The 16054-nt window shown below is 41.4% G+C and overlaps 1 protein-coding gene across 9 annotated transcripts in view; it reads left to right on the top strand.

Annotated features, from left to right (window-relative positions):
* The window catches only part of plekhm3 (pleckstrin homology domain containing, family M, member 3), a 127241-nt gene that overhangs the window by 69173 nt on the left and 42014 nt on the right, over positions 1-16054 (top strand). For 6 of the 9 annotated variants that reach the window (XM_060929337.1, XM_060929340.1, XM_060929338.1 and 3 more), the window contains exon 6: positions 5319-5382. In XM_060929337.1, coding sequence (XP_060785320.1) covers positions 5319-5382 — 64 coding nt within the window. Of the gene's footprint in view, positions 1-4739; positions 4844-5318; positions 5383-8458; positions 9130-10396; positions 10447-16054 lie in introns of those variants that run through there. The other 3 variants (XM_060929342.1, XM_060929343.1, XM_060929344.1) reach the window with 3 other exon arrangements.

Below are 16054 nucleotides of genomic sequence, written 5' to 3'. Positions count from 1 at the left end.
ACAGAGCTCAGCCGCAGAGTGGAAGTGGGGAGCTATTAACTGAGAGAAGCTCGAGATGCACCGACAGGCTTTACCGTCTCCCAGAGGACCCGTGCTTAATCTGTCCGGTTATCCAGCCTCTTGAAGCAGAAAAGACCAGTATGCTCTGTTCAAGTAGACAGCTCTATAGCAGAAATGCACGTCTCCAAGGTGGTAGAGGATCGTCTGCACTGGTGGAAGCGTTCACCTGATAAGTCACCTGATTAAAAAAAAAAAAAAAAATTAGCATGCCAGTAGAATAAATTGTCTTCGTGAGATTAAAAGTATAATTATAGGCAGAGGTGGACAGTAACGAAGTACATTTACTTAAGTGCACTTTTTGAGTATCTGTACTTTTACTTGAGGTTTTTGGGGTTTTTTTTGCCAACTTATAACTTGGGTGGCACGGTGGTGTAGTGGTTAGCGCTGTTGCGTTCGAGCCCCGTGGCCGGCGAGGGCCTTTCTGTGTGGAGTTTGCATGTTCTCCCCGTGTCCGCGTGGGTTTCCTCCGGGTGCTCCGGTTTCCCCCACAGTCCAAAGACATGCAGGTTAGGTTAACTGGTGACTCTAAATTGACCGTAGGTGTGAATGTGAGTGTGAATGGTTGTCTGTGTCTATGTGTCAGCCCTGTGATGACCTGGCGACTTGTCCAGGGTGTACCCCGCCTTTCGCCCGTAGTCAGCTGGGATAGGCTCCAGCTTGCCTGCGACCCTGTAGAACAGGATAACGCGGCTAGAGATGATATGAGACATTTGAAAGACAAATACTGTACATTTCACTGCACTACATTTCTATCAAGGTCCTCGTTACTATGAAGCAGCTTTGAAAGTGGGTTTGTTTGTTTTTTTGTTTTCTAAAACGTGATTGTTTTTTTCTCTGGTGACACTGAGACAGCCGATCAGTAATCACTAGGGTCACGTCACGTCCATAGACTATAAAATCAAGTTCAGTGATTTCTCCGCAGTGTTATTTAAACACCATCAGTTGATGACAGAACGGAAGGAGGCGGTACTTGTGGAGAATGCACGCACCCGTGGCCATACCGAGAACCCATTTTTCAGTTTTCTGAAAGGATTAAAGATTCATTTCGTTTTAATCGTTTGCCGAAAATGAACCACGTCACAACCGATAAAAATTCGCTGTCCGACCTGCAGAAGCATATTGAGGGAGGTAAACGTTTTATTCCAAGAGAAAGCTTGCAATGAAGTTGTCTGTGTTTTTAGAGCTAGCGATAATGTTGCAATAGCTATGCAGTCTGGTTAGTCAAATGACTTTCTATGGATTTGCTCACCAAGTTGCCATCACCTTGTCCACGGCTAACATTAACACATAGCTAGTTAACTTGGACACTGTTAGTTAGCATGTAAAAACAGTTGCGCTAAGATGAATAACGTTAACTTATCTGAAGTCCTTTCAGAAATGTGTTTTAGCATAATCTTGCCAAATAAACAGAATGTAGAAATCTTTCTTTTCTAGTAGCGTTAGCTACCCAATATGATTTCAAGTTTGAAAAGCGTTTAGCATGTCAGGTGGAGCTTCACTGACTAGCTAGCTTAATGTTAAACTACCATGATGCACAGCATGCGTTCATTTTGTAAATCCAGTAGGTTGCTTCAGAGGCATTAGGTTTTGTAAGGGTTGTGGCAATAATACAACAATGCGTTGACAGAAAATGTACTTTTAATACAACCCCGATTCCAAAAAAGTTGAGACAAAGTACAAATTGTAAATAAAAATGGAATGCAATAATTTACAAATCTCAAAAACTGATATTGTATTCACAATAGAACATAGACAACATATCAAATGTCGAAAGTGAGACATTTTGAAATTTCATGCCAAATATTGGCTCATTTGAAATTTCATGACAGCAACACATCTCAAAAAAGTTGGGACAGGGGCAATAAGAGGCTGGAAAAGTTAAAGGTACAAAAAAGGAACAGCTGGAGGACCAAATTGCAACTCATTAGGTCAATTGGCAATAGGTCATTAACATGACTGGGTATAAAAAGAGCATCTTGGAGTGGCAGCGGCTCTCAGAAGTAAAGATGGGAAGAGGATCACCAATCCCCCTAATTCTGCACCGACAAATAGTGGAGCAACATCAGAAAGGAGTTCGACAGTGTAAAATTGCAAAGAGTTTGAACATATCATCATCTACAGTGCATAATGTCATCAAAAGATTCAGAGAATCTGGAAGAATCTCTGTGCGTAAGGGTCAAGGCCGGAAAACCATACTGGGTGCCCGTGATCTTCGGGCCCTTAGACGGCACTGCATCACATACAGGCATGCTTCTGTATTGGAAATCACAAAATGGGCTCAGGAATATTTCCAGAGAACATTATCTGTGAACACAATTCACCGTGCCATCCGCCGTTGCCAGCTAAAACTCTATAGTTCAAAGAAGAAGCCGTATCTAAACATGATCCAGAAGCGCAGACGTCTTCTCTGAGCCAAGGCTCATTTAAAATGGACTGTGGCAAAGCGGAAAACTGTTCTGTGGTCAGACGAATCAAAATTTGAAGCTCTTTATGGAAATCAGGGACGCCGTGTCATTCGGACTAAAGAGGAGAAGGACGACCCAAGTTGTTATCAGCGCTCAGTTCAGAAGCCTGCATCTCTGATGGTATGGGGTTGCATTAGTGCGTGTGGCATGGGCAGCTTACACATCTGGAAAGACGCCATCAATGCTGAAAGGTATATCCAGGTTCTAGAGCAACATATGCTCCCATCCAGACGACGTCTCTTTCAGGGAAGACCTTGCATTTTCCAACATGACAATGCCAAACCACATACTGCATCAATTACAGCATCATGGCTGTGTAGAAGAAGGGTCCGGGTACTGAACTGGCCAGCCTGCAGTCCAGATCTTTCACCCATAGAAAACATTTGGCGCATCATAAAACAGAAGATACGACAAAAAAGACCTAAGACAGTTGAGCAACTAGAATCCTACATTAGACAAGAATGGGTTAACATTCCTATCCCTAAACTTGAGCAACTTGTCTCCTCAGTCCCCAGACGTTTACAGACTGTTGTAAAGAGAAAAGGGGATGTCTCACAGTGGTAAACATGGCCTTGTCCCAACTTTTTTGAGATGTGTTGTCATGAAATTTAAAATCACCTAATTTTTCTCTTTAAATGATACATTTTCTCAGTTTAAACATTTGATATGTCATCTATGTTCTATTCTGAATAAAATATGGAATTTTGAAACTTCCACATCATTGCATTCCGTTTTTATTTACAATTTGTACTTTGTCCCAACTTTTTTGGAATCGGGGTTGTACTTAATTATTTATAAAAGCAAGTACTTCTGTAAAAATTTGACTGGACAGCTTTCACTTGGATCAGAGTAACATTTGACCAGTGGGATCTGTACTTTGACTTAAGTAATGAAGTCGGGTACTTTGTCCACCTCTGTTTATTGGTTAGCATGGCTTTCCTTAATCTTAGTTAGTTAGTAGCTTGCAGGATTAAAAAACAAAAGAGGTTTACAGTGAAATGTATAGGTGACGTTACACGGTGGCGTGAAGATATGAAGTTTATCTTCGAGTGGTGAATGGATGTTTGACGAGTGATGTATTTTTCAACACGAGAAAATAATCGTCTTATCTTCATGCCACTGTGTCATGTTCTTAAACAACTGTAAGTTAATCGAAAGAAGTTTAATTTTGAACCAATTCGCCATTTTGATAACGCGTGCCTAGTCAGCAAGAACACACTGGGAATGACGTCATCGGAGTGAAATATCAGGAATTATTCTACATCCAGGTCACTTTTTCGATGGAATAAAAACGTGTTCTGTTCCCTTCTAGCGGGTTTCATTCATTTGGTTTGATAGCATGCGGTATTGTTAGCATATCGCTTATCCTACATGTATTGTCACTCTACCCAATGGAGAATGAGCGTTGAATATGGTTTGATATTGCATGGTTGTCAAGACGACACAACCTCACACGTCGGAGACTCGTTCAATATCGTGCTAGCCGAATGGAATATATCAGCTAGACCACGAAAAAAAGTCAGCCAATGTTATTTAAATATGTCCGTCAGGTCGGGGATGTAGTTTTTGTATGAAAAATGAGTTTTTCAACAAGAGAAGATAAACTTCATATCTTCAAGCAAACATGTGGTGATTTTTATGATATAGACACGTTCACAAACAAAAGCTATGCAAGTTAATCAAAACAATTCATCAATTTCCTGACGGGTGAAGATATTAGAAAATGTTACTCAATGTCCCAGATGTAGCTTGGATGAAAAATACAAGTGGCGTATTTTCCCAGTAAAACACGTGTGTGTGTGTGTGTGTGTGTGTGTGTGTGTGTGTGTGTGTGTGTGATGTATATAATTTAAAAAAATTAAATATCAGAAGCCGTCCGTGTAGGCACAGGGAGAACATTTTAACAAGATTGGACATGAAGCAGTGAAAACCGTCCTGTATTTTGTGCTTCCTATAGAATATTTGGTCTTCGCGGTCATAAATGAAGTCCTAAGATTACATGTTGTTTTATTTAAAATAAAACTCGTTTTTCCAGCTGAGTGGTTTGCGGTGCTAGGTTTTTATGCTCGGGCATTACTTCTTTATTAATACAGTCTAGTACATGATGATGAAAAAGGGATGCATGCAAGTGAGATGGGACATATGACTCGCTGTAGATCATGAGATCCTTCTCCGCTCACACAATGTCCATCTGCTTTCTCGCTTTCCACCCAGGTGACCCTGCTCACTCGCTGCCGTCCGTCCATCTATCCGTTTCTCCGTCTCATTCTCCTATCTTCTGTCGATTGCCTCGATTCATCTCTCGCTCTCTCCCATCTCTTTTTCTGGATGCCACTGCGCGCTCTTGATTTGTGATGTGAGCAGGCGTAGGCGAGTGATGGAGAGAGCGAATGAAGAGAGCAGGGTACGCTCAAGGGAGGAGAGGGGTGAAGAGGGCCATAATAGCCAGTCGGATGGAGAAAGAGATGGAGGCAGGCAGAGAGAGAGAGAGAGAGAGAGAGAGAGCTGCCCCACTTCACCTGTAATAAGGGAGAGTGCTTTTAAATGACTATTCCACAGGCTTTTTCCAATTCAATTAAATTAACCCCTATTTCCCCAGTAATTTGGACTCGTGTTGTCATGGAAACAGGAGCATTGTGATGGGATGGGGAAAGGTGCATGTGTCCATCGACCTTTTTAATCTTCGTGCAGTGTGATAAAGTGGAAGTGCATTGTAACGGGACAGTATAATGCATTTTGGTGTTGGTGATGTGTGAAGATTTGTCTGATTGATGTCGAGTGCTGTTTCTGCAGGATTTTTCCAAGGGAATATCTGTTACAGCACATTCACCTGTACTCTCTGGCAGACCTCCAGCAGGTGAGAACATCTCTCTCTCACATACACACGTGCACGCACACGCCTGTTAATGGCCATAAGCTTTCTGTGAATATGGTCAGCTCACCCAGCCTTATGATACTTGTACTGTAGTGCAGAAAAGGCACACCCACATCCCCAAGGCTACAAATCAGTAGTTAATCACCTTATCAGTACTTTAGGAGTTTAAAATGTACAGCAACCAAAATTAAATGTTTTTTATTATTATTATTATTATTATTATTTGATCTTGGTATGAATATTACTTTTTTGTATTATTATTTCTTGTGTTACTTCATTATTAATTATATTTTGGGTATTAGTATGGTAATCATGGCTGTTCGTGATAAATCTCTGGGACCACAATGGAAACAAGTGTTGACACTTTTTTTTTTTTTTGGGTGTGTAATCCTGGGTTTTATGCCATGTACGTACAAAATACAGTATGAACTGCATTTTAACCAAATAAATCTCATCTCATTATCTGTAGCCGCTTTATCCTGTTCTACAGGGTCGCAGGCAAGCTGGAGCCTATCCCAGCTGACTACGGGCGAAAGGCGGGGTACACTCTGGACAAGTCGCCAGGTCATCACAGGGCTGACACATAGACACAGACAACCATTCACACTCACATTCACACCTACGGTCAATTTAGAGCCACCAGTTAACCTAACCTGCATGTCTTTGGACTGTGGGGGAAACCGGAGCACCCGGAGGAAACCCACGCGGACACGGGGAGAACATGCAAACTCCGCACAGAAAGGCCCTCGCCGGCCACGGGGCTCGAACCCGGACCGTCTTGCTGTGAGGCGACAGCGCTAACCACTACACCACCGTGCCGCCCCGAAATAAATCAAATCCAAAACATTTTTGACCTATAATAAACACATTTCTGCAAGAGGTTATTTTGACTATTACATTAAGAATTATTCTATCCACATTCACTGGATATGAGCAATCCTGCACTCTGATTGGCTACTCGACTACTAGGATATCAGCTTGTACTGTATACCATGAGTAGAGAAAAACAAAATGGCGGTGTGTTACACTGAACCAACCAAGGACAAAATAAAAACTCTACTCGAAAACAACACCCCCCAAAATGCAAAAAAAAAGCAACAAAATATGGAATAAAAGTATTTGATGGTAAGAACTTTTTTTTTAATTGTTTTTCAATTATTATTACAGCATTTTTCACAAATTGCTACTGTCATTTCGCCGGTTTGTTTACATTCTAAGCGGAAAATGGTTTCATCGGACGTTTTGTATAAAGTTCTTATCAAATTTGCAAAAATAAAATGCTCTGCTTTTCTCAAAAGCCAGTGAATGTGAATTTAATAAAACAGTTATTCCACTCCGTCTCGTCATACATGGCTTATAGCCAGCTCGGTGCTATGCACCTCGTCGGCTATCAGCTCATGTACCATGAGATTGACTGGAATAACTGTTAAATGTATTGTTAAGGGTCAAATCAGGTTGCCTGAATTGCTACTCTGCCTCAGTTTGTGACAAAAGGATGGGGATTTTGCCTCTCAGTCGGGTGGGCGGCCTTTCAACTGTCGATTGCGGCGCAAAAAGTCAGAAGCAGCGACGTGCCTCAGTTCGTGATGATGGTGATGGTGCCCTTTATTGTCACTAGTCACGTGTACCAGCGAAATTAGCCGTCAACCTGTCTGTACATATACAACATACAATTGACATAGGGTAGACAGGACAGGAAGACAGGGATGAAGATAAAAGGAAACACAACATGAGGAGAGATAAGGAAAAAAAAGAACCCCCCCCCCCCCCCCCCACACACACACACACACACACACTATGCTCCTGTCAGGAGTACAGTGTGGGAACATTTAAAAAACCTTTGCACATAAGCACACAACAACACAAGTACACTTTAAACACGGGACTGGAGGGGGTGGGGGGGGAGGAGGTAATCCAGCACAAGCAAGCAGGCGTCCGCTCCTGTAGCCATTGAAGGCGTTGGTCACGCACCTGCTTGTCACACTGGGGGTAAAAATGGGGACCACGGAAAGTTAGAGAAGGAATGCGCAGGCACACGACCCGCCACCGCTCCCACGCATCCATTATGTAACCAGCCGCAAACGTTCCGGCAGGACAGACGGTTTCCCCCGAACCCAGGCTTCTTGTCGAGAAAACTGTGTCAATTTCGTTCGGAGACCAGTAGTTTAGAAAGTAATGCAGGGAGAGTCTCTTCAAAAAGTACAGCAGACGAGACAAGACACAGAAGCACAAGCAGGGGAAAAAAAGGAGGGAGAGGGAGAGCAGAAAATGCGACCGCCTTCCGTGGAAGCACTTAGAGAAAATAAAAATACTACAAATACTAATAAACACCTTAATAAATCTACAGCTTTTTTTTTTTTTTAAATAAAGAGGGCTTTTAATTCATTACTGATGAATATTGCCTGTTTTTTTGTTAGCCAGATTTAGATTCTAGTATAATATTTGTGCTCCATTTAAATAGGTGTTTGTACCTTTTTGGTTTATCAGATCTTTTTAGCTCATAATTACAGCACCAAGGTTATATCTTGTGCTTTTTGAGGATGCGATTGCTCTCTGTGACCCTATCTGAAATCAAGGGTGGACATACTTTTTATACCTTTTAAGCTGGCCAAGTAGAGTGATGAGATGCTAGCTGCAAAACGATGGGGATAAACTCCACTGGTGATTTTAGTGATTCTGGAAGGTGGGACTTTGTGGAAATGGAAAAGGATGGGAGGTGAGATCAAGAAGTAAGCCAGTGATTCTGGTGTTCTTGTGGTTCACCGTGTAACTTCCAGAAGCCAAATTTGTCCCAGTGCACCATTAAGCATTATAAGCACAAAACTCTGTGCTGTCAGATAGACACGTGACTCTGAGAAGTCATCGTCTTTCCTTGCATTTGCACTGAATGTGCGTTGTATTATTAACATGCGTTATATGGCCAAAAGTATATGGACGCCCAATTATCCCACCAATATGTGATTCTTGCCCAAACCGTTCCCACAAATCTGGAAGCACACAATTGTCTCAAATGTCTTTGTATGCTGTAGCTTTACAATTTCCCTTCTCTGGCGCGAAGAGGCCCAAACTTGTTCCTGCATGCACAAAATGAGCTCCATGAAGACATGGTGTGCCAAGGTTGGAGTAGAAGAACTTGAGTGTCCTGTACAGAGCCCTGACTGAACTCAACCCCGTTGAACTGGAAGGCTGACCGTATCCCAGGCCTCCTCACCCAACATCAGTGGCTCATCTCTCTAGGCTAAGTGAACAGAAATCCCCACAGCGACACTCCCACATTTAGTCAGAAACCTTCCCGGAAGAGTGGCACTTATTACAACAGCAAAGGGGGATTAAGTCTGGAGTGGGATGTTCAACAAGTGTTTATGGTCAGGTGTCTACACACTTTTGGCCGTAGTTGGAGTGTATATCTCTAGCCAATGTATGTGTTGCTCAGTGATGTGAAGGTGACAGACTGGGTGTGGGAGAGGTTGGTTGGTTGGTTGGTTGTATTATGGACTGCTTTGAGGGCCTACATCTTCACTTCCTGTCTTCCACCTGCATCAAGTCTTCACTTGGTAACATGAGTTATGAGGAATGTCTAAAGTCTGGTTTTACACGGGGAGTTACTGTTAAGGCTTGCCCCCCCCCTTATATTGGTATACCAGTTGTTTTGTTTTTCAATTAACCTTTTAAGCCCTAGGGTGCTGGAAGTGTGGTTTGTCTAAACAGACACTGCAAAAAAAAAATGAATTTGAGGACAAAATTCCTTAATACTAGTGAAATCATCTTGCTGCATGGACACAGAATTTTACTTGACAAGATATCTTGGAATAAGTTGGTTACAGTCTAGAACTAGTTTTAAAGTGCATATCCTGGACCAATTTCGTTTGTTTTTGTTTTTTATATGAAAGAATATCCCTTTACACACTCATCCAGAAGGGTAATTTTGCACAAGGCCATCTGTCTACAGCAGAAAAAAATAAAATAAAACGCATCTGGAAAAATCCCAAGGGAGTCTGGAGCCAGATTCGTGACGTTACCTGCGGAAGCGCCAGCAGGCTGCGCGAGCTTTGCACGGTTTCAGTGCACAGCCTGTGTAGACCAAGCGCTCCCGTTTCTCTCTCATTGTCCGGTCTTTTGGGAAACGATGAGTACTAATCCCATCAAGATTGGTGTTGCTACACCCTCCTACGATACATCTGTTAACCATTTTAATAATTACACGATAATGTTAAAGAAACTTGCAGAAAACCACCAGGTCGTTTTCTCATAAACAAACCAGTGCTGACGTAGGATTCAGAGGGAGGCGTCCCGCACGCAACTTCATGAAAATCAGTGTTTGCCGGGAAATCCAAATGCCAAGTTTTTTCAGAGGCGGACCAATTCGCCTCAAATGGCTCGATTTCAACTGAATATTTCTGGTATTGCGCAAGGTAAAAAAATTGCGCAAAATGTGACAGATATTTGACCAAAGTTTAATATAAAATAAGAGAATTACATTGATCTTGTTCCTAAATATACCCAAGATGTGCCCTTTAATAATCTGAGATAATGTCTTTTGTATTCTTCTAACAGGAAATGCTGGATCATTTCAACTAATATTCAAGGTATTCGAACTTGTTAAGATATCATTTTTGCAGTGTAGAAGAATACAAGACACCAACCCTGAGATTATTAAAACTAGTTCTAGGTTGTAACGGACTTATTCCAAGATGTCTTGTCAAGTAAAATTATCTGTCCATGCAGTAAGACGAATAAGGAATTTTCTCCTCAAATTCAATTTTCGTTTTTTTTGCAGTGAACACAGCTGAAATTAATCAAAAATGGTGCCACAATTATCAGGTCAATATACATTATTTTGGTCTGTATGGATATGTAAGCGCTCAGAGAATATATTTCCAGTGTTGGTATCGTTGGGACTGTTGATGTACCTGAGTAAACCGTGACGAACCAAAGGATAACACCATGATCGCAATGGGCCCATGGACAGCGATGCCACTTTTTTTTTTTCTTTCAGCAACACCATGATTACAGCTGGACCAAAAAAAAAAATAGAAATACCATAAAGTAAGTACATGCATACTACAAAATTTTAGTAAGTATTGAACTTATCAAATTTTTTTTTTTTTTTATAAACCAGAAGTCAATTATAGTAGCGTTCTATTGGACCCGTTACCGGGTCTGTTGGGTTTAAGAAATTAACTCCAAACAACTCTGATTTTGTAAATCAATATTCCTTTTTGTGTTGAAGAAAAGGATTTTTTTTTTTGGATCACTGTATTATATACTTGATTGAAAATTTAATGCTGCATCTTGAAATATTTTTGTTTGGTTGGTTGGTTTACTGTAAGATGATGTTGAATCTGTGATGACGCGTTGTACTGATTACAAGAAATCCACATCACCACATCGGAATGATTCTGGTCTGACAGTCAGCTTACAGAATTCCCCTTGAACGCATCTTCACTGAACATAACCCATGTGTTTTGTTGTGCTCACACCAGGAGCTGGCACGCAACCTGAGAACAGCAACTGCTTCCAGTTCTCTATGAAGGAAATCCCTTGTACAGTGGTGCTTGAAAGTTTGTGAACCCTTTAGAATTTTCTATATTTCTGCATAAATATATATGCATGAATATCATTTATTTATTGAGGAAAATGATCCAGTATTACATATCTGTGAGTGGCAAAAGTATGTGAACCTTTGCTTTCAGTATCTGGTGTGACCCCCTTGTGCAGCAATAACTGCAACTAAATGTTTCCGGTAACTGTTGATCAGTCCTGCACACCGGCTTGGAGGGATTTTAGCCCATTCCTCCATACAGAACAGCTTCAACTCTGGGATGTTGGTGGGTTTCCTCACATGAACTGCTCGCTTCAGGTCCTTCCACAACATTTCCATTGGATTAAGGTCAGGACTTTGACTTAGCCATTCCAAAACATTAACTTTATTCTTCTTTAAGCATTCTTTGGTAGAATGACTTGTGTGCTTAGGGTCGTTGTCTTGCTGCATGACCCACCTTCTCTTGAGATTCAGTTCATGGACAGATGTCCTGACATTTTCCTTTAGAATTCGCTGGTATAATTCAGAATTCATTGTTCCATCAATGATGGCAAGCCGTCCTGGCGCAGATGCAGCAAAACAGGCCCAAACCATGATACTACCACCACCATGTTTCACAGATGGGATAAGGTTCTTATGTTGGAATGCAGTGTTTTCCTTTCTCCAAACATAACGCTTCTCATTTAAACCAAAAAGTTCTATTCTGGTCTCCTCCAGCCACAAAACATTTTTCCAATAGCCTTCTGGCTTGTCCATGTGATCTTTAGCAAACTGCAGATGAGCAGCAATGTTCTTTTTGGAGAGCAGTGGCTTTCTTCTTGCAACCCTGCCATGCACACCATTGTTGTTCAGTGTTCTCCTGATGGTGGACTCATGAACATTAACATTAGCCAATGTGAGAGAGGCCTTCAGTTGCTTAGAAGTTACCCTGGGGTCCTTTGTGACCTCACCAACTATTATACGCCTTGCTCTTGGAGTGATCTTTGTTGGTCGACCACTCCTGGGGAGGGTAACAATGGTCTTGAATTTCCTCCATTTGTACACAATCTGTCTGACTGTGGATTGGTGGAGTCCAAACTCTTTAGAGATGGTTTTGTAACCTTTTCCAGCCTGATGAGCATCAACAACGCTTTTTCTGACGTCCTCAGAAATCTCCTTTGTTCGTGCCATGATACACTTCCACAAACATGTGTTGTGAAGATCAGACTTTGATAGATCCCTGTTCTTTAAATAAAACAGGGTGCCCACTCACACCTGATTGTCATCCCATTGATTGAAAACACCTGACTCTAATTTCACCTTCAAATTAACTGCTAATCCTAGAGGTTCACATACTTTTGCCACTCACAGATATGTAATATCGGATCATTTTCCTCAATAAATAAATGACCAAGTATAATATTTTTGTCTCATTTGTTTAACTGGGTTCTCTTTATCTACTTTTAGGACTTGTGTGAAAATCTGATGATGTTTTAGGTCATATTTCTGCAGAAATATAGAAAATTCTAAAGGGTTCACAAACATTCAAGCACCACTGTATAACAATTTGCATGTTGTGTTTATACATTGTCTTTTAGAAAGAAAAGAATAGACAAGCTACTTCTGTTTCTGCGTCACTCCATACACTGATTCTAAACTTTTGAGAGACAGATTCAGTAATATAAACTCCGTTTTATTTTAGATGTATCTTTTAAAAAAGCCAAAAGGATTGCAATATGATTATGGTGTTGTGTTACAGAATGATGACTGTCAGTTTGTTTGTTTTTTTTTAAATCCAGATTTTTCCCCCCTCAAAATACTCAACAAACAAAACCTCAGAAAAAAAATTGTTGCTGTCCGTGACACATTAAACATATCAGATCTGCTGCATTTGGATAAGATAACGTTTAATGACCGCTCATAAAACTTTGCAGGCGAATCCAAATTTTTGGGCCGTAGCGCAGATGGTGGAATTGCGTCTGAATTTTTGTCGCGGTTTCTCAGAACCTCCTCCTGCCCCTCCTCTTAACTGTTACTTTGACTGTATTCATTCCCTCTTTTTCTTTTTCCTCTCTCCTCGCGGGAGGGTAGAGTCCCTTTGCCTGCTCCTTCTTCACCCCGTGTTCCCTCCCACCCAGCTAACTAATTAGTAGCATTCAGAAGCAACAGGCAGAAAAACAAAGTGTGACAGGCCTTCATTCTTCCCAAACATCCCACTGCCTGACACTACCACACTGAGGTTTTTTTTTTCCCTCCTCCTCTGCATCTCTCTTTCTTTCACCCTCCATTTCTCCCCTGCTGTCTCCCTGTCTTTCATTCCTGAGCCTCTTGTACAAGTGAAGAAGAGAGAAATAAATAAAAAATGGTGCACTTTTTAAATGGTCTAATATCAGATTGATCGTATTTTTACAGGAAGAGCGTAAGAGTAAGTCGTAGGTGTAAAGCAAGTGTTTTTGATAGTATAGTGGAAAATCGGAGAAGAGCAGAAGTTGTTTTGCTATGTTACAACGCTCCGTTCCCATTTTGTCAACGTTATTTCAAAGCACAATTTTTTTTTAATTATTGTTGGAGTTTATTTTCTGTCCTCGCTGACTTTCAGACTTCGAGGACATTTGTCATTCTTGTCACATCGCTCTGTCTTTCAGCATGCTAATTGGCTTACCTTATTAAGGAGCCATTTTCTTTTAACATGGCTGCCTAATGCCAGGTCCTTCATAGCCCGGGAATGTTCTCCCTGCGTGTTGAGGTCACTGAATGCTGAATAAGTAGACACAAGAAACTTTACAGAGCCAAAGCACATGCACTTGCCTATTCAGTTCCAGCAAACAACTCCCAGTTTAGTTCTGTCTTTTTATTTAAAAAAATAAAATAAAATCAAGTCCATTGGCCGTACTTGTTTGCCTAAGGCTTACCCAGATACAAGGCTTGTTTAGGCACTTGTTTTGTTGAGCTTTACAGCTAAACGAGTTTAAAGAGTGGGCAAAGATGCCCACATGAAGAGTGCCATATAAATGCTAATAGTTTTGTACACATACCGTAACTAGATGTAACAGTGTTAGCCCTGCCAACGATCTATAAACAACTGGAGAGGCACAAAGGGGCATTCAGTGGCTTTGGGGCATCATTGACACACACAAACGCACACAGTTGCAGAATGGAGACTCCTGGACCTCTGGGTGTGTCTCCTGGCATTCTTTTCATTCTCTCAGCACTCAGGATCCTACAGTTCTTTGTGTCCAACCAACCACGTGACAAAAACAGTGTGACGTATGCACCCGCTGCCATGTTGGATGATTTACAAATCCAGAATGTATGTATGTGTGTGTGTGACCTAAAACATCATCAGATTTTCACACAAGTCCTAAAAGTAGATCAAGAGAACCCAGTTAAACAAATTAAATAAAAAATATTATACTTGGTCATTTATTTATTGAGGAAAATGATCCAATATTACATATCTGTGAGTGGCAAAAGTATGTGAACCTTTGCTTTCAGTATCTGGTGTGACCCCCTTGTGCAGCAATAACTGCAACTAAACGTTTGCGGTAACTGTTGATCAGTCCTGCACACTGGCTTGGAGGAATTTTAGCCCATTCCTCCGTACAGAACAGCTTCAACTCTGGGATGTTGGTGGGTTTCCTCACATGAACTGCTCGCTTCAGGTCCTTCCACAACATTTCCATTGGATTAAGGTCAGGACTTTGACTTGGCCATTCCAAAACATTAACTTTATTTTTCTTACACCATTCTTTGGTAGAACAACTTGTGTGCTTAGGGTCGTTGTCTTGCTGCATGACCCACCTTCTCTTGAGATTCAGTTCATGGACAGATGTCCTGACATTTTCCTTTAGAATTTGTTGGTATAATTCAGAATTCATTGTTCCATCAATGATGGCAAGCTGTCCTGGCACAGATGCAGCAAAACGGGCTGAAACCATGAACCGTGTCTCACAGATGGGATAAGGTTCTTATGCTGGAATGCAGTGTTTTCCTTTCTCCAAACATAACGTTTCTCATTTAAACCAAAAAGTTCTATTTTGGTCTCATCCGTCCACAAAACATTTTTCCAATAGCCTTCTGGCTTGTCCACGTGATCTTTAGTAAACTGCAGATGAACAGCTATGTTCTTTTTGGAGAGCAGTGGCTTTCTCCTTCCAACCCTGCCATGCACACCATTGTTGTTCAGTGTTCTCCTGATGGTGGACTCATGAACATTAATATTAGCCAATGTGAGAGAGGCCTTCAGTTGCTTAGAAGTTACCCTGGGGTCCTTTGTGACCTCGCCGACTATTACCCATCTTGCCCTTGGAGTGATCTTTGTTGGTCGACCACTCCTGGGGAGGGTAACACTGGTCTTGAATTTCCTCCATTTGTACACAATCTGTCTGACTGTGGATTGGTGGAGTCCAAACTCTTTAGAGATGGTTTTGTAACCTTTTCCAGCCTGATGAGCATCAACAACGCTTTTTCTGAGGTCCTCAGAAATCTCCTTTGTTCGTGCCATGATACACTTCCACAAACATGTGTTGTGAAGATCAGACTTTGATAGATCCCTGTTCTTTAAATAAAACAGGGTGCCCACTCTCACCTGATTGAAAACACCTGACTCTAATTTCACCTTCAAATTAACTGCTAATCCTAGAGGTTCACATACATTTGCCACTCACAGATATGTAATATTGGATCATTTTCCTCAATAAATAAATGACCAAGTATAATATTTTTGTCTCATTTGTTTAACTGGGTTCTCTTTATCTACTTTTAGGACTTGTGTGAAAATCTGATGATGTTTTAGGTCCTATTTATGCAGAAATGTAGAAAATTCTAAAGGGTTCACAAACTTTCAAGCACCACTGTGTGTGTGTGGTGGGGGGGGGGGTTACATTTTGTTACCACAATTTGATATTCTATCCATCCATTATCTGTAGCCGCTTATCCTGTGCAGGGTCGCAGGCAAGCTGGAGCCTATCCCAGCTGACTATGGGCGAGAGGCGGGGTACACCCGCCAGGTCGTCGCAGAGCTGACACATGGAGACGCGCAACCATTCACACTCACATTCACACCTACGGTCAATTTAGAGTCACCAATTAACCTAACCTGCATGTCTTTGGACTGTGGGGGAAACCGGAGCA

Source organism: Neoarius graeffei, chromosome 9 (genome assembly GCF_027579695.1).
Source record: "Neoarius graeffei isolate fNeoGra1 chromosome 9, fNeoGra1.pri, whole genome shotgun sequence".
NCBI classification, from domain to species: domain Eukaryota; kingdom Metazoa; phylum Chordata; class Actinopteri; order Siluriformes; family Ariidae; genus Neoarius; species Neoarius graeffei.
This window is presented reverse-complemented; position numbering and strand designations above follow the sequence as displayed.